A 25,951-nucleotide genomic window follows, 5' to 3' on the forward strand; every position below is an offset into this window, starting at 1 on the left:
CAATACTGTCAGATCTCCCTTTCTCTTGCTGCATTTCCTTGGCAGAGTGAAACTGTAAAGTCTAAACCCCATTTATCTGTTTTGTGAAGACTTATGGATTAAGATATGCTTTTTAAATCAGCTTTCCATGCTCCAAAAGAGCAAGGAGTCCTTTCTGCAGGAGTGCCTGAATTACTCAAGGATAGGCAGTAAGATAGTTCCCTGGGAAAAGCAGCTTTTTCTTTTCCCCTGCTCACTGTGTGAACCACCACCATCAGGTCATTTCCCTCGCTGTATTTTGGGTGTATGCAGTGCTCAGGGTGGATCTGGTTGCTCTGGTGGACCAGAGAGCAGGCAGCCTGTGAGTCTGCTCTAGCTGGGAGCAGATTTCAGACAAAGAATAAAGATGTCCATTTTGAGTGGGCATTTAGACATTTAAAATGCTTATGTGGTGTTTAATGTGTTTGCTGCTGTCCTTCCAGCCCTTGGTAACAGCTCCACAGGGTTTATCTGAGGCAATACTTGCTCATCTCTAGAACTTTGAGCTTTTCCTTAATATGTTTTTGTTTTTTCCTCTTCTTCTTTGCAGGTATTTCTTGAACTCTTCAGCACATCACAGAACTGCTGTTTTGGGATATCCTGCTTAAGCCCTTGGAGGAAAATCTGCCAACAGCCAAAAATGACTTGAGTTGGAGAGCTGCTGCTTTATCCCCAGGTAGTGTTTGCAGCTCAGTAACCTCTCAGCATTGCAGGGTTTGCTTTCAGCAGGTTACTCAGGGAGGAAGTTGCTGCTTGTGCCTCTCTGGGAACAGCTGTGACCTGAATGTGTTTGTCTCCTGAGGACACCTGGAGCCTCCATACTGCTCCATGCTTTTGGACACATCTGGAGCAGCCATGTAGGGAAATGAGCAGCTCCTGTCCTGGCTTCTGTGTGCTGCTTGGGAGGGGTTTATGCATCAGTGTATATTTTATGCACCAACTCCCCAGAAATCAGTCTAATCTGAGGTGCTTTTTGGGCAGTCATCCTGTTCAATTCCCACTTTTCTGACATGATGGGGGCTGGAGGTATCTGCTGGTGTGAGGCAGTGCAAAGGAGGACAGGCAGTGCTGTCCAACAGCATCTGGCTTTGCTTTCTCCAGAGGTAACTTACCTGGAGTAATGTTCATCCAAGTGCATTTATGAGCCCAAACATGTCTCAAAAATACTGGGGTTTAATTGCTTTCCATCAGGTGGTCAGTGAGGTTTGATGTTGACAGTGCACTCAGCCCGCTGCAGACTTGCAGCAGTTCCCTGCAAAGTCACCAAAGTATGAGGCTGGTGAAGCTCCTGCTGCTCATGAACTCAGAGCTTTTTTTTTTCTTTCCAGTTCTATGCTTTATCATGTTCTTCATTAGTTCTTCAAAGCTTGTGGTCAAGTAAAAACTCAGATCTGGAAGTGCATTTGTTGGCATTTGGATGTTGAGTGTCAGGGATGGGAGATGAAGCAAAGCAATGAGGAGACTTGCCCTGCTTGCTGGTTTGATACTGGCAGTGTTAAATTTGGCTGTCACCTGTGGAAGGGAGTAGAAAAAAGGTTTGAGTGGCCTCAGGTCACCATTACATAGCATGTGATGGCTGATAGCCAGCTCAGGCCTTTGTTTTGGTGTTTGATGTGGTAGACTTTGAAATGAGATCTTTGAACAGGCTGAAATTTTAGCATTACCCTGATGTTGTCTCTCCCCTCCCACTGCATACAGATCTCCATGATTTTACCTGAGCTGTTTTCTTTTCCCAGGGCCAGCTTCCAGTGTCCCACCTGGGGATGCACCGTGCACTATGGTTCACATCAATGTGTTGAAAAAGTTCATGTGTGTCCTTCTGGTGGTCCTGGTGGCACTGACAGTTTGCCTGTGGAGAGAAACCAGAAGAAGCTACTATGATCCTTTGAAGACCAGGAATGATGATTTGCAGGGGCACAGGAGCTTGGAGAAATGGAACACTGTTAAATCACAAGGCCTTTTCCATGAAGCAGCCAGTGAACTGGGGCAGGTATCCAAAATATGGCTTGGTACCCAAAACAAAGTAAAAGGCAGCACCTCTGAAACAGCTGAAAAGTCCAAGAAAGCAGCCATTGGGAAGGTATGGGATAAGGACAGCTCATCCAGAAATCTCATACCCAGGCTGCAGAAGGTCAGGAAAAACTACCTGGCCATGAACAAGTACAATGTGACTTACAATGGGAAGATGAATGCTAAGCTCAGCCCAGAGAAGCTGCTGTGCCAGCTGCAGGACAGAGTCAATGTGACCATGATCCAGAGGTCAGATGGGCCTTTTGGGACCTCTGAGTGGCTGCAGTACCTGCCAGGAAAAAGCTTCAGTGAAGCAGTGGGACAGCTGGGTCGCTGTGCTGTCGTGTCCTCAGCAGGCTCTCTGAAATCATCTCGCCTGGGACAAGAGATAGGTTGGTATCTTTCAGTTTGCATGAAGTCAAATATCGTTGTTTGTAACTTGGCTTGGGTAGAAGTAACCTGCTGTCATGCTCTTACTGATAAATCTCTTGTGGTCAAAAGGTGTTTAAAACAAGGGGAAATGTTAAACTTCTAAAGGCAGTAAATATTTCAGCCTAGCTGGAGATGGGAGTAATAGGGAGCTCTATTTTAGCAAGTCCTTTTGATTTTTGTGATCCTGTTGGCACCTGTCTCTATAGGACACGAAAGAACACAAGCTCACCACCGTTCTCAAGGTGAAGGAAAAAAAGGGAAGTTTATTCTCTGACTCCAATATTTATAGTTTTACAAAAGTGACAGCGGATTGGAAGGTGACAGTGCCACCTCTCCAATGACACTGGTCAAACCAACAGTCCATCAACTCTCTCCTCCTCCATAAAGGAATGCAAAACAATGAGTTATTTACAGAAAGTGTGTGAGAAAGTTCACTACAAGAATGTTAACATCAGAAGACTTAGAAAATCTTAAAAAACCAGGGTGACAGGCATCACTGGAGGGTCACATGAATATTGGATACCAGAGAGTAGTCTTGGTTCCTCAGGTGTTTGTTTCTTGAGAGGGCTTGGGGTGGGTTGTGTAATGCTTATTGCACAGTCAGAAAAAAATTCATACTGGAAGATATTTTCAGAGAAGAAATTGAAGAAAATGGGAAAGGGGATGTCCCTTCTGGACACAGCCCTGAGCTGTGTGTGTTGAGCTGAGCGCTGGGCACAGACAATCTTCAGAGGTCCCTTCCAGCCTCAGTGATTCTGTAATTCTTGCTCAGGGCTTTCCAAAAGTGCTACTGCTTCATTCTGAGCCACAAGGCAGCTGGCTGAATTTGAGTGGCCCAGAAGACCATTTGCAGTCTCATCTGACCATATTTACCTGAAGTTAATGCATTAATTAATAACTGCCAAAGCTTTGGTCTTTTACTGTGAATTATAAAGAAACATGGTTTGATGCCAAAGTGTTTTGTGTCTTTACAAAAGCAGGCTGCTGGGGAAACCAACTCTTCAGTCAACTCAGGATTTTGTACCAGGCAGAAAATTCTCCAGAGCCTGCAGCTCCCTCAGCTTGCTTCATTTTTTGGTGTTTGGAGCTCAGTTAAGGTTCATGCTTTGCTGAACTGTGGCTTCACTGAAGGAGAGCTCTTAAGGTCTGGGAGTTTTCTCTCAAGTGGAAATTGTTTGCAGGCTTTGGTGTATTCATAAGTTGTCTGTTGGCTCAGATCCCTTTGGCCTGCACTAAGCTGTAAGTAGTCTTCATCTTCTGAAACAGCTAGATGGATAGATTTTAATGCATCATTCATGAACAACTTTGGCAAAGCCTTCAGAATCATATCCCTCGTGGGAGACAGTGTTGAGTACTTGCTCAGAAGTTCTCCCCCAGACTCCTCTGTGTCCACAGGCAGGTGAGCAGGAGCTAGAGTGAGGTTGAGCAGTTGGTATGAAATATGCAGTGAAGACCAGCATTGCCTCCTGGTACAAATTGCAGGTGAGAGTTGGTTGGTGTAATTGTTTCTGCCTCTTAGGGGTGTTTGAAGTGAGATGAGTCAAGACTTGGGGAAGCAGTTCTTCCTTTTCCTTCAAGCACCTTTCTAGGTTGTTTGGGTGCCTCTTGGAGCTCAGAGCCAAAGGTTTGCACAGAAGTGCCCTCCTGTTGAGCAGCCTCTCCAGCTCAGCTGCCTCGTGCCCAGGGCTGGCTGTGTTAGGCTCCAGCATTGCTGCCAGAGCTTGTTCCTCTGGAAGGAGACCCTCACAGGAGTGGGAGCTGATGGAATGCAGTCCCTGCACCTCTGCAGGGGTATGGGAACAGCCAAGTGGGATAGGCTGTGCTTTGGCACAGATGTCAGACAGGCAAAGCCCTGTCATTGTTCCCACAGCCACTCTCTGAGCCCTCCCCACACTGAAGCACTGGTTTGTTGCAGATCACAAGGGATGGATGCTGGGGAGGTCACTGGTAAATGCCATTAACCCCTGCTGCTGTCCCTGCCCTGTGCTTCTTGTGCCTGGGTCACAAACTTTCACCCTTCTGTTCAAGCAGTGCTTCTGCAGAGTTTGAGCACTTGCAGCCTTGAGCTAGCTAGGCAGGGGGACTATTAAGAATTCAGGAGCATTCAGTGTATTTCTGTACAGTTTTCCCCACTTTTTCCATGTAGGAAATGTTGTGGTGGTGTTAGAGGAAGTTGCCTAAAAGGTACTAAACAAAGCGTAAAATGAAGTATTTGTGTAAATGAGCACAATGGATTGCTGAGTTATTACTCTTTGAAATATTTGTTCTATCTAACTATGTTAAGATAGCAAATGAGCAATTAGGTAAAGCAAGGGAGGCAGAGCAGCACAGGACTGTAAACAACCACCTTTTAGTGGGCTCTTGGTATTACTGAGGGTTATAAATTTCCACTGAAAAATCTGATGTGAGAGATACCAAGGATAGCACAAACACCTGGGGACAGAGAGCCAGCACTCTGCCTGAGCAGCCACTAAACACCCTTTTAATGTACAAACCTGGGGCATAGGAATGCTTGGTGTCTCGCTGAAGTTACAGATGGGGAAATCAGAACCCTGGATTGTGTTAGTGCAAGGCAGGATGTGGAGCTAAGGGTCTGTAGTGGAAACTGCAGAGCCACTGCTCAGCATGGAGATACTTTTTTCCAGAAACATCACCTTCCTTGGTTTTTGGATGGTGCTTTGGAAGGGCTCTTAAGAAGTCCCACTTGTCCAGGAGAATAAAATTGAGAAATCAGTCTTTGCTGCCATGGATTACTGATCCTCCAGCACTGCCTGTTAGAACACTCCCATTTTCAAGAAAATGATCTCAAAAAGACCCAGCTCTGGACCAGGTGGGTCCTTGTGCCCTGGAGCTTGGCAGTTCCCACAGACCCTGCTGCAGGTGCTGTGTGTTGCAGTCATGTGGGCTCAGTGTGAGTGCAGGAAAGATCACCCTGCTTCCCTAACTCAGTCCCTCTGATCACAGGGAGTGTTTCCTACCCAAATGCAGCCACAAGGCAGGGAGGAGCACAGCCTCCCTTGGTGCCACAGCAGCAGCCTGACTCCAGGGTGTTACAGTGGCCTGGCTGGCTGTGCCAAGGCAGAGGAGGGGGCTGGAGGAGTGCTGTGCTATCTTAAGAGATGATGCCAGCAGAGGAAAATGCAGTGAACCCCAAGGCATGTAAGAAGCTGTGTCTGTGGGAGGCAGGCTGGCAGGCTGAGGACAGCTTGGCTTTGCACTGTGGTTGGTGTGCATGTTTCTAGAGCTGGTCAGCCTCCAGGCTGGAAGGGAGGATGCTGGCTTGCTACTACTTCCTAGTTTCTTGGTTTGCAGTCAGCCATGTGGGAAATTAATTGTGTGTTGGTCTATCTCATGGTAAAGTGTTTGGAAAGAGGAAGAGGGAGAGGAAGTGCTGGGGCTGTGCTCTCAACCTGGCAGCTGGTTGTAGCTTTAAAGAGTAGATTTTTAAAAGTGTATTGGTCATAAACTTTGAGCCACATCTTCCTCCAAAGAATCTGACTTGCTACTACTAGATGTTGGGTTGAAAGCCAGGGATTTAGCAGACTGCGTTAGAAGTGCAGGTGAATAATGTCACTTGTTTGTGGTGTCACTCAAATCCAGCTGCTGGCTCACAGCTTTCCCCTGTTTGGCTTGCAGACAGCCACGACGCCGTCCTGCGCTTCAACGGGGCTCCTGTCAGGGGCTTCCAGGATGACGTGGGCCAGAAGACAACCATTCGTCTTGTCAATTCCCAGGTAGGTCTGAGCAGGGGGCACCAAGCAGGCCAAGCATGGCACAGCTGTGTGGCTGCACTCTCTGGGAGCTGGGAGGGCTGTCCATCTCATTTCTCCAGTCCCTAGCACATGGCTGTTCTCCTTGGGATGGGGACACTTGGTAAATCTGAGGTGACTGCAGTGGCACTGGCATGCACTTGCAAACCTGCAGTGGCCTGCTTGTGATTTACAGCAGGCCCAAGGTAATCTGTGTTTGTCTTTGCTCAAAGGCTCTGTGTAGGCACAAGAAGGCCAGCTCCATGCTGCTGCTGTGTCTTTGGAGTGAGAAGCAGCAACAGCTCAGCCAGTGCAGGTCAGCAAGGAGAGGTGTGCCAGGGGATGAGTTGTACCTGCCCACAGATGGGTATAAAGAATGTTTATGGGGTTTGAATAAAAGAACAGTGTTTGTTTACTGCCAACAAGGCTGCAGACTCTGTAGGTAACACATTAACCAGGGCTGCCACATGGCTGAAGACTCTTGAGAAAAGACCCACCTGTAAATCCGTAGCCTGTGCACAGCCAGGAGAGAGATGGGCTCTGGTGGGTCCAGGACCTCATTGCAGAGCATGGCAAAAAGTGTCTTTAATGCAAGGTCTTGCTCACAGAGTTAAATCTTCCCTGTCTCTGAGAGCTCCATGTAGGCACCAAGGTGTCCCTTTGCTGGTTGCCTTTGGCCAGACTCCAGGGTTAGCACCCTGTGCCACAGTGCATTAGCAGTCAGTCTGCCACTTGTCCAGCAACAGAGTGAGACCCTTGCTCTTGTAGGCACATCTCAGAGTGCTTGCACCTCTCCTCCACAGACCTGTTACCCTCCATGGTTGTCCTTTCTGGGAGGAGGAATCTTCAAGTGTAGACATGCAAGGCAAAAGAGGAAATCACAGTAGGATGTGCTGGTGAGAGAGTGGAGGGAGACTGAACAGGCCAGGAGACATTTGGTTAAAAGGCCTGGTGCAGCACTGGGTACAAGCATCTCCTCACCCCACAGGAGGAGGAGGAGGAGGTTGTAGGCACATGAAGGCTGAGGAACTGATTGAGGGATAGATGAGTGGCTGAAGTGTAGGTTTTCTAAGCCTGAACCAAAAAGGCAGTTTCTTTTCCTTACCCCAAAGCTAAGATTTGTAAGCTTGCAGTTTTTCTCACCTGCCTCTGTGTGAGGAGAGCATGGATGCTGCTGTGTAACAAGGTTTGAAGTTTCTCAAAACAGCAGCAGGAGGTTGACCATCCTCTTCAAAGGCAAGACAGAGCTAATGTGTAACCAGCGTGCCTCCTTCATTTTGTGTGTCTTTTAAAAGATATTCTTGCTTCTTGTGTGACTGGTTTTGCTACCTCTTTCAGCTCTTGGGCCACTCTTCACTTGCTGCTGTGCTCTTTGCTGTTGCTTGCTGCATCTCATTCCCCTGCATTAATCCCCCAGTCAGAAGGGTGACAGTTTGTCCTTTCTGAACCAGTGTGCTTTGAGCAGACAGATCTGGTTGCTGACTTCTGTGCCCTGTTTGACATTTTCCTTTTTTTTTTAATCTTTCCTGTCTCTGTGTATTTTTCTGATGTCAGATAGGTGTTATCACTTAAGCAAACTTTCTCTGGAGGATGTGCTCATGGCCAAGCTTACAGTGATATGAAAATAAGTCCATGACCTGTGTGCTGTCAGTGTTATCTGCTCAGGGAGGAGGGTGACTGTGTGCTTGTACAGCTGTGATAGGGCTCTCCATGTGGATTCTCCTACTTGGGACCAAGTGGAGTTACAGCCACGTCATTCCAGTGCTTCTGTTCTCCATGAGATCAGCCTGCAGTCATGGGTGATGTTCCCTCTGAATGGAGAACCCTCAGGAAACTTCACTTGCAGACAGAACAATATTGCTGCAGTTTGTAGAGGCTGAAGTTGACTCAGAAGGCAGCATTGATCTGGCTGCTGACCAGGGAAAAGATGTTTTCCATGTGTGTAGTGCAGGAGTCTCTCATCTGGGGTTTCTAAACTGAGCAGCTCTGACTGCAGTTTGTTAACTTCAGAGACCATTGGATTGGAAGCCTGGTTTTCTTACATGTTTTTATTTGCACTTTGAATGGTTCAGTGCTGTTTTCAGTCTTGGTGACATCATTTAAACCTTCTTGGTAGTGGGGTGGCCTGATCACATTATCCTTTTAGCTTTCTGCAGGAGCTGTGCCTTATCTTGCCTTGCCCAGAGCTCTTACAGTCATCAGGTACTGGACAAGCTGTCATTTGTTCTTGTTCTGGGCTGGCTTTTCTTGTGTTATAACTGGGAAAAGGAATGGGTTTGGGGCTTGGCTGCTTTTATTTTGGCTCCTCCTGCTGATCAACCTCAGTCTGCTGCCAAAGTGGAGGAAATGGGATCTCCTAAATCTGATCTGTCAAAGCTGGTCAGTATTGAGTAATATCCCTTTGGCACACATGACCAGTGGCCCTGAGTTTCTTAATAATTATTTTAAGATAATTTTCTGGCCAGTCTCTAGGACATACATGGGGGCAGAAGTTTTTAAGAGTAGAGTGGAGTATCTTGTACATCTGTGTGCATAGACAAAGATTAATGGATTGGTACTGACAAGAAGGCAAGAAATTTGGGAGCTCCAGATCTGAGAATATGCTTGTAGGCCCACAAGCTTCATAGTTGTTCTAAATAAAGAATTTATTTAATGTTGCCTCATTTATTTTCTCAGGCCTTGACTGGTTCATCAGTACTGCTGCTTTTTGAGTGGCATGTTTTCCTGCAGTCTGACACAAGGCATTGATTTGCCCTGGGAAGCAGTCACATCTTGCAAAAACAAGGGCAGAAGTGCATGTGAGGGGGTGCCAATGTCAAGCTGGAGGACACAGCTCCTTTCTGCAGAGCTGACCAAGGGCCACAGCACCTTGTTCTTCCCAGCCCTTGTTTCCAGTTCTCCTGGGCTGGCTTCTTGCTGTCACAGAGAGCACTCTCTGCTTTGGCTGCCTTTGCTGTTATTGGCACTCACAGTCTGCAGGGAGGAAGAGAAAGGAGATAGCACAGCAGTGGAATAGAGGAAGGCTGTGGTGGGAAAGGGGAGCATGTTTGGATTGCAGGACATTGACTGCTGGTAGCAGGAAGGAAGGAAATCATTGTGATGTGGCCAATAAATGTACTAAGAGCATAGGGACTGTATTATCAAGGTACTCTTAGACAGTGAACTGGCTAAAGAAGAAACCAGAAGACCAATAGATCACTTGACTAATTAGGATCAAAAATCTGGGCAAGACAAGTCAGTCATGTAGTAATTTAAATGAATTTGTTGCTCTTAAACAACAAATGGACCCTGAGGGTAAATGGGGAGCCAGATTCCCTCAGCACACAGGTTCAGTGACTGATGGCTAGCAGGCAGTGCCAAGAGCCAGCTCCAGTGTGTGGGAGCACACAGGCAGCAGTGGCTGTGGAGGTGCTCCCCACCTGGCTTCTTGTCCCTTTGCTTTTGTGCCTGTCACAGCTCTCTCAGGGTTTGTGTGCCTCTGCCAGCACGCATGGCTGTGGAAACAATGAGATGGAAATAAAGTGCACGTGCTCCTCTCCATATCCCTGCCCCTGTGCAGGGCTCCATGCCACCTGTGCCAGCTGAGGGGATGGCTGGTGCCAGGTGCTGGGCCCCTTTTGCCCCTGGTGTCCACACCTGCAGCACTGCACTCTCCAGCTGTCAGCGACCTAGATAGTTTAGCTACTGTAAGGAAATGAAACCAGGCAGTGCAAGGTCAAGGCCAAGGCCTAATCCTATAGAGTTAAGAACAGATGTGAGGAAACTTTTGGAATAATTCCCATCTGGGCTGGCTGCAGCATCCTTGTACTCTGGTTTTGGGGACAGTCATGCAGGCAGCCAGGATGCTCAAGGACTAATTGGCTAGCTCGTAATTAGATCTGTGGAGAAAATCAGGACAAATGGAAGCTCATAAATCATACAAATTTGTATGATTTATGATTTCAGTGTTTACGAGCTGTGCCTGTACAGTTTATGGCTGTGGGTGGGTGGGGAGGACAGGAAATGAATTGTTTGATTAAAATTGTTTTCTTTCTGCTGCAGACCTGGGTTACCCTTGGGTGTCCCAAGCAGTGGTGGTTATCTCTCTCTGTGTATAAAGAGAACTCTATTTGAAGCTTTCCTTCTCATTGCTGCTCTCAGATTCCAGCCTCCCCTGCCTGAGCCATCCCCTCCGTGCTCTACCGAGGCAATGAGGGGGTTGGCATGAGGCAGGATTGGCTGGGGATGCTGTAGTCTCTCATCTCCTGCACTGATGGTCTCAGCAGGCTGCCAGGATTCCTGGTGCTGAGGAGAAACCACCCACCTGCAGGCCTTTTTTTGGGTAAAATGAAGGCTCTTGATAGATCCAGCAGTGTATTTGCATTAGGCTCTGCCTGGACTGGCAGCAGCTGGTGTTGTGCTGGGATCCTCACACAGGCTGGGTCACTGTGCAGCTCCTGTCCTTGGTGTGTTCCTGGAGATGGATGGATGGATGGATGGATGGATGGATGGATGGATGGGAAACCTTGGGAAGCATCATGGCAGCTTCTCTTGGGACTCTCCACCAAGTCTTTTGCTGCCTGGCAGGACTGGCTTGGGAGTTGGAAGGGCATTGCTGGGGCAGTGTCCTTGCTGCACACATGCCATGCTCACTAACCAGCAGTGGGGTGGCTCTGGCCATTTTCAGGTGTTTTATTGCTTGGCTGCCAGCTAATTCTGATAGTATACTCCATATCATTGTATCTGTTGTTGTTTTCCAAGCTTGTAACTGTTGAAGAGCAGCAGTTCCTGAAGGAACCATTATATAACACTGGAATCTTAATTGTCTGGGATCCAGCACCATATCATGCAGAAATTCATGAGGTAAGGCTGAGTTTTTTGTAAATAAAATCAGATTCACATGCTTTGAAGTGCTTCTGTTAAACCACTTCCTCCTAATGTGCAATCACTCATTCCAAGGCCTTTCTTGTTTGCCTTTTTGTTTTATGGATATATCTGTGTGTACTTTTGTGAGTACCCCATGCATGAGTGCTCCTAAGGAAACACTTGCCTGCTTCTGATCCCTGTGAAGGGCCTTAGGCCAAGGATGATGGGTCCCCACCTTTACTGTCCCATGGGCTGATGGCACAGGGAGGAGGTCACTGCCGGCTGCAGCAGGTGTCTCATTATAGGATGATTCCCTCTCTCTGACAGTGAATCTAAGATTTGCTGGTGGTTGATGCTTGGATATTTCAAGCAGCAGTCAGCCATGGCATATACTTGATGCATTATGAATGGATTGGGAAACCCTCTGAAGGTCTGTGTCAGCTTTCACCTGTGGGTGTGCAATCCCCTTGGCAATTCACTTTTGATTTTGAGTACACAAAAGCATTGTTTGATATGTGATGAGCTCTGGAGGCTCACAGTGAAAGCAGGTAGGAGTGAATAGTCCATTCTTTACTTTTATTTTAAATTCTGGCTGTAACTGAGAGGTCTTTGCATTCTTTCTTTGGCCTGCATTTCCTATTTCCTCACTGATATTTATTTCTGTGCCTTGTCCTACAGCTCCAGGAGGCATAAAGGGCTATGGACAGCATGTTTAAGAGTCAGTAAAACCAGGATGAGCTATTTCTAACATTGAGAAAAAAAAAAATCTCAAAATGACTTTAGGAAAATGTAAACCATTCCTAGTTTTTACTGAAAGGGGAAATTTAAGGGTGAAATCAGCTCAGCCAGGTTCAGGAGGCTGAGCTGGGAAGACTTTCCTGCAGAATATGCTGCTGTGTATTGCAATGTGGAGAAGGATCTGGGTCTGGAACATTTAAAGCAGAGTTCTCAACATTGTCTGCTGTTGGGGAGTGCAAAATGAAATTACAGAATTGAGATTTGGGGTTTCCCTGCCCTGTGTACTGAGTCAGCTCACCACAGTGACCCAAGGGGACAGTGAGTGAGGGTGTGTAGCAGGATCTTCTTCCCCAGCAGCAGCAGGTTGACTCATCTTCGTTTCCTGTTGGTTACAGTAGAGTGGACCAGAAAGAATCTGACCTCCTATTTCTGTCTTGCAGTGGTACAGAAAACCAGATTACAACTTTTTTGAAAGCTATAAGGCGTATCGTAGAGCACACCCAGAGCAGCCCTTCTATATCCTGAATCCCAAAATGCAGTGGCAACTCTGGGACATTCTGCAGGAGAATTCCCTGGAGCATATTCAGCCTAATCCACCATCATCAGGAATGCTTGGTAAGATAATTACCCTCTAAACTTCTGATTAAGTTTGCAGGCAGGAACTCTCCAAGATGCCTTCTTTCAAAGACAACTACAAATTTATGGTGCTTATCAGAGTGTTTTTACAGTGTTTGTCCTGTGCCAAAATTTAAGCTTCCTGTCTCCAGAGCAGCAGCTCAGTTGTATTAAAGTAAGTGGTTTGCAGCACCCCTCTGAAACAGCAGTCACAAACATGGCCCAGTTCCAGGTGGAAACAGGAGAGCAGGCTGCAACACTGGGATGGCCTCTAGGATTTGCAGCTTCTAGTGCCAGAGCACTTCCCACAGGGTGCAAGAGGAAGGATGTGTCTCCTGCAGGCTCAGATCTGGTCAGGCAAATAAATCTGATTACTGTAAATGAATTCTAAGGGGGTGCCTGTTTCTTTTCCATATATTATTTATATATAAATATATGTGTGTGTATGTGCATAAAGACTTACTGGGGGTCTGTGGAAGGTCAGGCTGAATAGTTGCCCTGAAAAGGTCAGTGATATGCTCTCCTCAGCAAAGCAACTCCTTTTTACATTCTGCTGTTGCAAACATTTTCCTGCTTGGTGGACAGCAGCTCTCATGAGCAGCTGAATGAAAAGGAGTGAACCTCTGGGGAAGCTGCCATGTATTTGAAATCACAGCAGAGATGTAAAGTCTTGTTTCCCATGGGCTGTCCAACTGCTGTGCTTCCTCTCTTTGTCTGCTCCCACCTCTGTTCATCACTGCTGGGGCAGAGGCACTTTCTGTCTCTGTGTCAACAGAGCTGCTTCATGATTTTGCCAAGCCCAGCACCTATTAAATCATTGCATCATTGCTTGGATATGTGTAGAGCAGCTGTGCAACAGCACAGTCAATGACTTCAGCAGCACAATTGTTAACTGGAGTTATGGGCTTGAAGACACACACATCAAACAGCAGCTCCTCCAGGGCTTAACTTTAGGCCAAATCCTGTTGCTTTTTGCTTTGTAAAACAAAGCACCTTGCCAAGCTCAAGGGCATAGATGAGTTCCAGTTTCCACCTCTGTGTTCCCTGGAATTCCTGAGTGTGATGGAAATTTTCATTTGAAAAGGTGGATGAAGACATGTTCAAAATATACTTTAGGTTCTTTTAATGTCTTAAAGTTCCTCATGGCCCCTGCTGTCTCAGATACTGCATGAATTGTCTGTGATGTTACACACTGATTCAGTTTCTCTGCTATATTCTTGCTATTTCTTGCACTTAGAAGAAATGTAGCTGCTAACTGTGGCTTCCATCTGATCTGGCTGTGGCCAGCACTGCCTGGTGTGATGTCCTGGGGTGAGAAGACACAGGAGGGCAGCACTGCTCTGCTCCAGGAGCCTGAGGAGCAGAGGCTGCTCAGTCCCTGAGCATCTCCCAGCACAGGCCCTTCCATTTCCCTGCACTCACGAGAGGCAGCTGGGACAAATGTGAAGGTCTCATCTCTGCTTATCCAGGCAGGTTTGAGATGGGCTGTTCAGATCAGCTAATTGCAGTGCACGCTTGGCAGACACCCAAGTTTCCATGAAGGTCACAGATAATGGTAGCACTCTTAAAAATTGTCCTTTTGGCATGGCTGTCAGTGTAAACAATCAGCTGAAATCACGTTGATCATACACTTGGCAAGGGAGGGCTTCAGAAAAGAGCCCTGTCTGGCCAGACTTGTTCTCTGCCCCTGTGCTCTGAATGTTAATAATGAAAACCCTTCCCCTTTGTCCTGGTTCAGAGCAAATTTTAGAGAGACCCCCAAAGGGGCTCCTCTAGGAAAGCAGATTCAATTGGCCCCTGCCACCAACTGCTCTGGGAGAAAATACCTCTTTGGAGAAAAGTGGAAAAAACCTGTTTATCAAACAATAAAACCTAAACAATATTAAACAGTAAAACCCTCTTGCTGCTCCAAAAGAGATGACAAACTGAGGCAGTCCCTCCCTGGGTTGCAGCTCAGCTCACTCAGGCTCTGTCAGTCCCTCAGTGCTGGCAATGCCGCAGGCCAGGCCCGGCCCGGTGGCCACAGGTGCAGCTGCTGGTGCTGCCCTGGGTGTTCATCCAGAGCAGGTTAAACAGGGCCAGAGAAAAGGGAAAAACCCCACAGCCCAGGGAACTTCTCTGCCTCAGCTAGCTAAACTAACTAAAGCAAAGGAGAGCTCTGTCCCACTGTCTGTCCATCCACAGACAGCACAGTCCAGGAGCAGGAATGTGGAGGAGTGAGTGCAGTGTCTGAAAACAAACTGAGCTTCTTCTCTCCCCCCCTTCACTCTCTAGAACAAGTCCTAAAGGTGCAAAACTTATTATTCAGCATAAACAGAACAGAGAATTGGGGATAAAAGCATCATTTAGTCAACCCAGGACACTCTTGGAGCTGCCTGCTCCCTGTTGGCTGCCTGGAGTGTTGAACACTGTCTCAGGTGTGACTGGGGTTAATAACAGAAACCCTTCCCCTGGAGCTGCCTGTCCCTGTGGGGTGTTTAGTGCTGTCTCAGGTGTGACTGGGGTTAATACCAGAAACCCTTCCCTTTGGAGCTGCCTGTCCTCTGGACTGTTTAGTGCTCTCTGCTGTGACTGGGGTTAATACCAGAAACCCTTCCCTTTGGAGCTGCCTGTCCCTGTGAGGTGTTTCATGCTGTCTCAGGTGTGACTGGGTGCTGCTCTCTGTCCCCCCAGGCATTGTGCTCATGATGACACTGTGTGACCAGGTGGATGTGTACGAGTTCCTCCCTTCCAAGAGGCAGACAGACATCTGCCACTACTACCAGAAGTTCCACGACCACGCCTGCACCATGGGAGCCTACCACCCCCTCCTGTTTGAGAAGAACCTGGTGAAGCACATGAACCAGGGCACAGATGAGGACATCTACACTCATGGCAAAGTCACCCTGCCTGGCTTCCGCAAAGTGCAGTGCTGACAGATTGGTTTTACTGGGTTTAGTTTTCCTTGACTTTCGAAGCACTTTTTAAATCAGGGTTGTCAGATTTGTTAGGTCTAAGCACTGGTGTGTTTTGACAGCTCTTCCACGTAGCAAGGCTTGCTCTTAGGACTTTGTTGACCGACTCTGAGCTGTAAGGCTCTCTGTGGTACAGCCACTGAGCTGCATGAGTCACTGCAATAAATGGACTCCCAGTGGAGCCAGGCTCTTGCAGCACGTGGACACCTCTGGCTTCATCTCAGCTGATGACAGGGTAGGGGAGGCACAGGAGAGGCTTTCTAAGCAGAGATTGCACAAGTCAGGATCATACAATGAACATGGGTTGATTTGTTTCAAAGGGGCTGTGACAGCCAAAATCCTGGGCTATTAGGAAACATGAAAAATTGTTTAATATTTGTTCCCATAGTCAGGCGCTCTTCAGATTAGGGATGATTTATGGAAATGATGTCAAGCTGTGTAATGATAAGTTACACTCCTAATCCAAAATATTTGATTTTATAAACAATCTGCGAACTTCCTTCCAAATTGTAAGACTTCTGAAACCACTCAGGTGACATTTTTGGCAAAGGAAGAGGGAAGTAATTCATAGTTAGTGAATCTTGCAAGACTTTTTAAAATCTTCTTACTTTTTTTTAATAATTTAAAATAAATTTTAGTAATCATTTACTTTTCCAGTACAGTGCTGGGCTTGGTACAGAAGAACCCTTATGATCAGAAAGGTTTTGGGAAGATGCTCCAAGGCACACATGGGAGAATGCACTGGAAGTTGGTGCCTTTTTCCAGCTCTCTGCTGCTCTACCTTTGCAATTGTTGAATTACTTGCTGCACCCATTACCACAAACACCACAGAGCTGCTGCTAGATGAGTTCCAGCCCTCTGCAGGCCAGCAGAGGGGATCTCTTGACTGCTGTGTGCTTTTCTGCATAGGTGGGGAGCAGGTTTGTCACTTCCATGCTTGAGGAGTGGTGGGGAGGGAAAGCATGCTCTGCTTCTCATGCTCAAACACAGGCAGAGCTGGGAAGGGCAGCTGGTTCTGCTCCAGGGACTCCTGTGGAACAAGGTGGAAGGGGCAGCTCTGCCATCTCAGGTGTTGGTGAGAACACCTGCCCTGTCTTCTGTACTCATGTGTTTCATCAGGTCTGTAAAGAAAGCTTTCTCCTGTTTTGAATAAATCCTGTGAAGTAATTAGCCTGGTTTTGGTGAGTGTTGAATGTCTTGTCCCATGGTCCTGGGGATTTGTAGCAGCCTTGTGCCAGTGCAGGCACAGCTGCTCCCTGCCCATTCAGCCCTGCTGCTCCTCCAGCTGAGGGTTGCCTTTCTGCACAGCCATCTCTTGGCATGGATTGGATCTGTCAGTGTTCACAAGCTTCATACAGGTGGGTCCAGGTCCTTGCAGCACTGCTCAGGAGCACCACATTCCACTATGGAGTGCAAGGAAGGCAGCTTGGAAACCATTCCTTCTCACTGCCAGGAGAGGAGGGAGCTTACAGAGGGAAAGCCATGAGGGGTTGCTTGGGAGAGCCACAGTAATCCTCTCCCACCTCCACTCTTGGGTTTTGACAGCCCTGCCTCTGTGTTCCTTGGATCAGGGAGGTATCTGCCACAGCAATTTGCCCTCTTACTGTGTGTTTAGTTGAGATTCAAATAGCTGCTGACTTTTTTCCTGGGCTGTTTCATCTGTTAATTCTCACAACATTGTTTTCCCCCAACTCCCCCAGCCCGGGCACCCTCCCTGGCTCGGGCTGTGTAATGGATGGATGGAAGCACAGTCTGCCTGCTGCTCAGATGGGCTCCCAAACCCTCCTGCTCCCCTGCAGGGCTCCTGCAAGGACACAAAATGCCCAACAGATTCCTCAGATCTCTCAAAACCCTCGGTTACATAGAGGCAATAGTCTTGCACTGAGCATGGAATTTCAAATGTTATGCTAACAGTTTTAGCTACATCCAACATGTGATTCTTTTACAGTCTAAACAGAGTTTTACAGGAATTATGACAGAGCTTAAAATAAGCCAGTGATAACCCTGTATTTTTTTCCTTTTTTTGTTTGTCTAGATTGAAATCTAGTATAAAGTTCAAGTGATGACAAATCTGGTATTTAGAAGAGCCAGTTGTAGGTTAGTGGGCAGTAACAGCTAGATTGCAACAAAAGTCTTGTTCTCCTGCAGTCTTCACCATTCCAGAGTGAGCAGCTTTGTGTCCATGTAGAAAGGGGAAAAGGGCAACACTGCCCTTTCCAGTGAGCCACTGAAGGACTAAGGACTGGGATGATGCTCTGTAATTACATGGAAAAGATGGAAAATTTCCAGCTGGAACCTGCTTTTACTCCTCTTTGGCTTTGCTTTTTTAGAGAGCCAGGGACATGGGTGGGAAGAGATTATCTGTCCAGAGAAGGTGAGTGCCACTGTCAGCAGTTCATGGCTGGACAAGGAGGTGTTTGGGTGATGTGGAAGGAATGACAGGATGTTACTGGCAAGGGAACACTGGACTTTGTTGTCATTAAAGATTTTTCATTGTCTGGGCTGACAAAGCTGCCTGTGGCTTTTTGTGGTTTGCTTTACTAAAGAAAAGAGAAAAGTCCCAGAAATTCAAACTGTATGCACCTGAGTCAACACCCCCATCCTGGGCGCCCTGAGAAGAATGGAGTGAGTGAGAATTCGATCTGACAACCCACAGTAAATCAGCAGTGATGGTTAAAGAGATACACGGTGGCACTCCCTGAAAAGAAACAGGAGCTGCCCCAGCCTTTGTTTCTGTGCCTGCAGGCACTGGAGGTGTGGGCACAGGCACGATGGCTCATCCTCCTCCTCTCTGTGAAGTCTGACGCTCTTGCCCAGAGCTGTGGGTGTCTGATTTCACTTGTGAATTGTACCAGCCTGGCAGGGAAACTGCAGCAGTCGCAGCAGGTGATGACACAAGGCACGGTATGGAAGCATCAGGCTTCACTTTGGAGCAGGTAATTGGTGTGCATGGCTACCCATGCCTTACTTCCTCTCCATGTGCACTGATAGGAGAGGTGAAAGTTGGAGTTTGTGGGGTCGCCTGGTTCAGCAGGGCATCCCCTGCAGCTCCTGAGCTCCCTGGGAAATGCTGGGAGCAAGCTGAGTCCCAGCTGAGTTTGTGCCCTATAGGAATGTGCCCCCTCTTGAGGGAGTGACAAAACTATCCTTTGTCCTCTTAAAAAAGAAAAAAGCCCAGAAGTTTCTCTCCTCAATGGTAAAAAGCCACCTCATAGGACCCAGGGACTTCACCTCAAACTTAAGGATAGCCAATTGGACAGGAGCCAAAAAGTCCCACCTGAGAATTCACTAGAAAAAGAAGAGAACAAAGAAACTAATGGCTTTTATGAAGTGTATTACCAGGAGCAAGAACCTCCTGCACCTGGCTGGATTGGTTTTTCCCTGCAAAGAATTTGTTATTATGCCTTTTATAAAGCTTTTTTGTTTCCAACACTGCAACAGAAGCCATCCTGCTGATTTTATGCCTCCAAAGGTAGCTGAGCTATCTTGGGTGAGTAATAGACCTCCAACAGCTTATGAGCCCTAGCTTGAGGAGGCTCCTATTACTGTGCCCCACTCCAGAAGGAGCTACAGATCCTTTTTGGAGACAGAACTTGAAAGGAAGAGGATGTGCTTCTAGCTTGATTTTGGAAGTGCAGATGAAGGTGCTGGGATTGTTCTAGAGGGTTGCAAACATAGCAGTGCCTGCACGGAGAGGGGAAGGAGCCCTTCCAGAAGCCAGCCTTGGCACCTCTCATCTTTCACCAAAGTCCTGTGAAACACTTCCCTCTGTAGGAAAATCCTTCCCTCTGTAGGTAGGTGGCTCCTGCTGCCCCTCATGCTCCAGGATGTCACCTCTGCAGGGGTTTGTCTCCAAGTTTTGCAAGGGTTTGCATCTCTCTGTTCATTTGGTTACAGTTAGCTTGTAGCTTCATGTGTGATAAAGGGAGGAGTTAATTTAAATTTCATCTTTTGACAGCCAGGTGGATGTGAAGCTTAGTGCTCTGCCACTAACTTGTGTTCAGTGTACAATGAAGATTAATTTAGGGAGAAAAATGAAGCAATGAGTATTTGAAAAAATAAAAACTCTTCAGTTCAAGATACGTTTCAGGAAGATACATAGATGTTTGCAAAAGCAGAATGGAAGATGAGCAGGGAAAATCAGGCGTGAGAGATAGTTTGAAAAAGTGCTTGTTTAGTGCAGTTTGTTCCAAATAAGTCTCTTAAAGCCAGAGAAGGGCAGGAGCAGAGGGAGTGGACTGAAAGTGGTTTGGAGTGAGTGACTTCTGGCAGAAGTTGGATCTCTTGGAGCAGAAACAGAGACTTCCCAAACCCCAGTGAGCTTGGCTTGCTGTTTCCATCCAGGTCTGAGTGTGCTGCTGGTTTTGGATGTCAATGTGCATGGAAAGCTGTGCCTGTGGGAACAAAACCAACTTGGAATGTCTTTATTTCCATTCCTGCAAATCACCTTGCAGTGTTTTTCCTGCCTGGCCCTGGCATCCTTTACAAAAACAACAGCAAGGTGCTTCCATGGCCAGCACTGGCTCTAACCAATGACAAACAAAAGGGTCCTTGTAACAAGGGGATTAAAGCAGCCAAACCTTTGCTAATCCTGCTCTGCTGGGTGTTATCTCCTGTTCCAACCCTCAGCAGTTCTCACAGAGCCCTTCATGGGTGCTTACCTTGTACCCCTCTGGTGATGCTGAATTATTGTATTTGTTGGGAATGTCCAATGAAGGCAAGAATGATGCAGCTGACTCCATGTGCTCAGAAGGCTAATTTATTACTTTATTATACTTTATTATATTAAAGATTACTAAATTATACTAAAGAATACAGAAAGGATACTTACAGAATGCTAAAAAGATGATAATGAAAACTCCTGACTCTTTCCAGAGCCCTGACACAGTTTGGCCCTGATTGGCCAAAGAGTGAAAACAACTCCCAACAGAATCCAATGGAACAATCACCTGTAGGTAAACAATCTGCAAACACATTCCACATGAGCACAACACAGGAGAAGCAAATGAGATCAGAATTGTTTTCCTTTTCTCTGAGGCTCCTCAGCTTCCCAGGAGAAAAATCCTGGATGAAGGGATTTTTTCAGAGATTGTGAATGCAACACCGAAATGCCCTGGGTTATCTCAGGTCTATAAATGTGATTTGTCAAAATGGGGAATAGCTGAGTCTTTCTCTGGGAGTTAAAGACAAATGAAATGCAAGTGGAATTTTGGTGGAAGTGGTATCAGCATTTGTAGCACTTATTTCATTTCCCAAAAGAAAATAAAAATGACTAATATGTGTGAAAGTAGGCTGTATTTCATTAAAAGCCAGTTTCAGGTATATCCAGCAGCATAAAAATAGGAAAACAGAATTGCAGGCTCAGTGTGTAGTTTGTATATTACAAAATCACTGTTATTTATGGTGCCTGAAGTATTATATAAACACTAATTTTAACAAGTATACAGAGGGGGAACTTCCTTAGTTTTCTCCTGCTCAGCTGAGTGTTCCACACCCATTTAGAAAAGCCAAATGGCTGCACTACCCCATAAAATACTCCCAAAAAATGGAAGCTGATCTTTAACTGGGATAAGGCACTGAAGTGCCCTCCCATCAAGGAAGCTATAAATAATTTTCATTCACTGAGAATCTGTCTCCACTCCCAGTTGCCTGTTTTATCCATGGGTATCTTCACAGACATTATCCTACTTGATTCTTTCTTGATTTACATTAAAGGCATACATTCCTTAAGTAAGTATGTGGGAGGGGGCATTTGCACTGGAATTTAGGAAAAAGGCTGAGCAAATGTTAAGGCTGGACCTTCAGTGCCTGGGACAAAGTGCACAGCAGTTTCTTGCTAGGGGAACAGGGGTTTATAGGGAATTTGGAAGATTGTCCCAGGTGCCAGTTTAAGGCTGTTTGTACAGGATGTGTGAACCAGGACTGAAGCCAAAGAATTTCAGAGAAACAACAAAAAAAATTGTTTTGTTAGAACAGAGATGCTCAAAGCAGTTTTCACAAGAAGAAATTTAATCTTGTTGAACTGTCATGACAGATAATGAGTCTGACCAGGCTAGTTGTGACCTATAGGTTAGATAAACTCTTTTCTTATTTTTAATAAGAGTCATAATTTGCATAAATAAGATATGCAATATCTTATTTGTTTTTCTTTCCTGCTTCCAGTTCTAGACCTTGTTTGTGTAAGGAGATTGGTGAGTGACTGGGACAATGAGATGCAGATTTGGCTTTGGCATGAGGTAATTGTGTGGGTAAGTTGTGTATCCTGGCAGCAGCCTGAGCTCCTGTGTCCAGCTGGGTTCTGGAGGTGCTGTGAATGCCCCATCGTGTCCAAACCAGCCTTGCTCAGTTGGCTATGAGGGCTGAGCTCTTTGAGGGAGCCTGAGCTGTCTTTGAGCTCACCCCACAGCTGAGCTGCCTCTGAGCTTCTCTGCTGATCTCGTGTGGAGCTCTGAGGTGTGCCAGGGTGGGCACAGGGCCTCCTGCTCTGGGTCATTCCACCCCCACATGGAGGTGTGAGGTGTGCCAGGGTGGGCACAGGGCCTCCTGCTCTGGGTCATTCCACCCCCACATGGAGGTCTGAGGTGTGCCAGGGTGGGCACAGGGCCTCCTGCTCTGGGTTATTCCACCCCCACATGGAGGTGAGGAGCTCTGAGGTGTCCCAGGATGGGTACAGGGCCTCCTGCTCTGGGTTATTCCACCCCCACATGGAAGTCTGAGGTGTGCCAGGGTGGGCACAGGGCCTCCTGCTCTGGATCATTCTACCCACACATGGAGGTCTGAGGTGTCCCAGGGAGGGCACAGGGCCTCCTGCTCTGGGGTATTCCATCTCCACATGGAGGTGACACAGTGGCAGTGGTGCTTTGCATTCCTCCATCTGACTGCCCTGCTGGTGAGGGATGCAAAAGAAGGGCCATAAAATGGGTATATTTCTATAAACTGAGCCCACACAGTCATTGCTGGATGGATTTGTCACTGCTGGGACACTGGGGTGAGGTGGGGGGCTCAGGGCAGACCTGCCCTGCAGCAATGCCAGCCTCTGTGTTTGTCACTGGCATGGAACTCAGCAACTTTCCCTGGGTGACAGAGCAATGGAACCATCTCCACCCTGCTGTGCCCTCCAAGGAAGGAAGGAAGGAGGTCTCTGCAGATCTCAGCTCTTGACACGTGTAAAGCAAACCAAGGCAGAATAAGTGAGTGTCAGTGGCTCTGGGGGACACCTGGCTGGAAGCTGGGCCTTGGTGAGGCTGTGCTGCTCCAGACATGGTGGGAACTTCATCCCTGTCCCTGGTCTGATGCCTTCCTGCCTCTAGACACCCAAACCTGTGCCCTGAAGGAATTCTGATTTACCCCAGCTAAATGTTACACTTTTAGTTAATAAAGAAATATAATGATGGTGCTATAATGCAGCACTGTCATACATGGCAGAGAATGGAAAAAATAGCAAGTGAGTAGCCCTGGTGGTATGTGTGAACAAGGAAGTGGCATGTCAAGAAATCAGCTATTTTTACCACTGTTTGCCATAAAATGAACAGTGCAGGAAATAGTTTTAAGCTTGGTTAATTTTCAGTTCTCCTGAATAACTATTAATATTAAAACAAAGCTTGTGTTGCAATGCCCATGCTGGCACCCAGATTCCTGCTCCATGGAGCAGCTGTGTCCCCCCACTGCCCCTTCCCCTGCCCCAGAAAGTCTCCAAGGGCTGGGAAGGGACAGTGATGGCTGTGGGTTTGTCCTTTATGGAAGCTCTGTGCTTCTTTCTGCAAGCCTTGTGTACCTGTGGTCTGATCCCATCCCTGTTCTCTATCCATCCCTTGCTGGGAGCAGATGGTTTCTGTAGAGCTGTGCTTGATATTTCCATAGCCTCAGCATGACAGGGGTGCTTTTATTCATTAATCTGCCAGTGTAAGCAGTAAAGCATCTTTGGAAAAGCTGATACACAGATTAAAAGCAGCTGAGCTATCCCACCACCTGAAGTCATGCTTTGTTTTTCTGCAAAGTGAGATTTGTCAGCAGGCCTAAATTCCCTCTGTGCCCAGCTGTCACTGTGTGTGTGAGGGGGAGATTCTTACAGGGGAGCTGCTTGGAGAAAAAACAATAAACACAGCAAAGTTCAGCCTGGTGCTTTGCTGCAGCTGAGGGTGCAATGCAGCAAGAAGCTCATTGAGGGTGAGGAGAGGGATGCAGCCATGAAGGAATTGTACAGTGCTGAGCAGGAGACACCAGCATTGTTCCAAGTGTGTGTGGGAGCTGAGCGCCACGCTGCTTTCAGCACAAGGACAGCCCAAGGGCAGAGTTTCTGCAGCCCTGGTGCAAATGGAGGTGGATACCCCTGATTTTGTGCCAAGTATTTTGTTACAAAATCCCTGGACTGCAAAGCTTAGCTTAATCCCTCCCAACTCCCCAAAGCCCTTGGGAACACCTGGGTATCTTGCTTGAGGTTTTCAGTTGTGATGAAGTTGCACTTCAGAGCTCTTCCATGGATCAGCAAATGCCAGAAACACTTTACATTTTCCTTTCAAGCAGGAATGAGCCTCCAGTGACTGCTCAGTGCAAGCCTGAGAATTGCAGTACTTATGAAAACACGCAGAGTCGGTGACATCTGTCTGACCTGGTCAAGTTAAAAATTTCCTCTCTGTTTGTTTGCTAATGTACCTTTTGCTTTGATTCATAAAGATAGTGATCTGAGTGCAGTATTTCCAGGAACACAGCTCTTAAAAACAGCTCTTCCTTTCAAGTCAGAAGGTGATTATTCTACCAAGAGCAGCACTTGACATTTGTTCGTGGCCAAACAATAACAAAACTTACTAATCATCAGGGAAAGTAACTAGGAAATGGCATGTTGGGTGAGAATGGGAAAAGTTGTGCAATCAATTTCAGGAAATTCTATTTAATAAACAAAACAAAAGCCCCAGAGCGACCTTACCAGCAGCATATGGTAAATATGGCAAAGCACTTGACAGGCACCTTCCCACTTGGCAGTCACGAGTGGCCTGAGTCAGTGGGATTTTGCTGCATTATTAATATTTTAAGCTCCTTTACTGAACCAGCTCACAGGCTGTAAGAAACCCTGCAGAGCCCCAGCAACTTTGCACTTGCAGATGTGACCAGGTCCTGGCCTGGTGCAGAACTGGAACATCTCCCTGGGGTTTTTGGGTTTTTGAGGAGCCCTGGTGCTGCAGTGCTGGAATCCTCCCCTCTTTGCCAGAGCTCTGCAAAACTCAGTGGGATTTGAGCTCTTTGTGCATTCCTGGGACCCTGCTGCCTTTCTATGAGATATGTGTGTACACATCAGGGGAAGAAGCACAAAACTGCAGAGTGAAGCATAAAACTGCAGAGTGAAGCCCAAAACTGCAGAGTGAAGCAGGGGTGTTTGAGCAAGAATGGCAGCAAGGGGCATTCCTGGCTTTTCCAGTATTGGAAAAAATACTGGAAAATTAATACCCAAAAATGTTATAGTTTGATGTTGGTATAATGCTAGTGGTTTTATGAAAATATATTTTTTTAAAATGTTTGTTATGTGATTAGAAATAGAGTAAAGTAGGGTTTAGTTTAGGAATAAAGGAAAGAACTTTATTAACTTGTGATATGAAAAAAGGAATATACAGAACTTCAAATGAAATTTTTTTTACATTTTTTAGATTTCTACTATTACACGAAATAGAATTTTAGCTTTTTAATTATTACTTTTTAGATAATTGACTTTTAGTTTATTAATAAGAGAGAAGGATTTTTTATTATAGGCTCTTTTTAGGAAATACAATTGAAATATTTTTATGGTTTTATGTTATGTGGTACTGCTTGGAGGACATTTGTTATTGTGATTTTTTTTTTTTAATGTATAGTGTTTTTATTATTGTGCTTGGATTAGAGTTGGTTTTAGGTTGTTTTTTTAAAGAATGTTTTGATTAGTTTTAAAAAAGTAACAGTTTTTTATTTCCAGGACATTAATTTATTTTTTGGAACTGAGGAGTTTTGAGAACAGAGATTTTTTTTTTTACTGAAGACAGAGGATACTATTATTTTTTAATTTGTTTTTGTTTATGCACTTTTTTATAGAACATTACTTCTGGGTTTTTTTAAATGCAGTTTTTGTGTTACAGGAAAAATGGTTTTGTTTATGGTTGTATAATAAAAGTTTAGCTAAAGGCTATTTTATTTTAAATTTAGGATTTGTTTTAACCTAACAGTTTTGAGGATGGGGCACAGGTTGGAATTTGGGAAGTGGAGACATTTGCATGTGCTTCAAAATGTGAGCAGGTGCAACCAGCAGGGATCCTCACACTTCAGCTGGAGGCTGTGTGTAAATGAAAATGAGTTTCTTTAATTCAGCTGCTGTTCAATGAACTTTGCCTGCCTTAATTGAGTTCCCAAGGTTGGTGCTTCCAGTCCCTTCATGTCTCTGTTTTCAATAAATTGGGAAAAACATTTCTACCTGTCTCAACCATTTCAGTATGTGCACATGGCTTTTCCCCTCTTGTCACTACAGGACGCGAGAGAACACAAGCTCACACTGCTGTTCTCAAAGTGAAGGGAAAAAAAAGTTTATTTTCTGACTCTAACATTTATACTTTTGTAAGAGTGACAGTAGAT

General features: G+C 46.3%; 1 protein-coding gene across 5 annotated transcripts in view; it reads left to right on the forward strand.

Moving 5' to 3' along the window:
- The window catches only part of ST6GAL1 (ST6 beta-galactoside alpha-2,6-sialyltransferase 1), a 47,254-nt gene extending 30,726 nt beyond the window's left edge, over positions 1–16,528 (forward strand). For all 5 annotated transcript variants that reach the window (XM_064721045.1, XM_064721044.1, XM_064721047.1 and 2 more), the window contains 6 exons: positions 569–694; positions 1,755–2,420; positions 6,097–6,194; positions 10,950–11,051; positions 12,233–12,407; positions 15,081–16,528. In XM_064721045.1, the coding sequence (XP_064577115.1) occupies positions 1,796–2,420; positions 6,097–6,194; positions 10,950–11,051; positions 12,233–12,407; positions 15,081–15,322 (1,242 nt within the window). In that variant the 5' untranslated portion in view covers positions 569–694; positions 1,755–1,795 and the 3' untranslated portion in view covers positions 15,323–16,528. The remainder of the gene's footprint in view (positions 1–568; positions 695–1,754; positions 2,421–6,096; positions 6,195–10,949; positions 11,052–12,232; positions 12,408–15,080) is intronic.
- The last annotated feature ends 9,423 nt before the right edge of the window (positions 16,529–25,951 follow it).

Source organism: Zonotrichia leucophrys, chromosome 9, assembly GCF_028769735.1.
Source record: "Zonotrichia leucophrys gambelii isolate GWCS_2022_RI chromosome 9, RI_Zleu_2.0, whole genome shotgun sequence".
NCBI lineage: Eukaryota > Metazoa > Chordata > Aves > Passeriformes > Passerellidae > Zonotrichia > Zonotrichia leucophrys.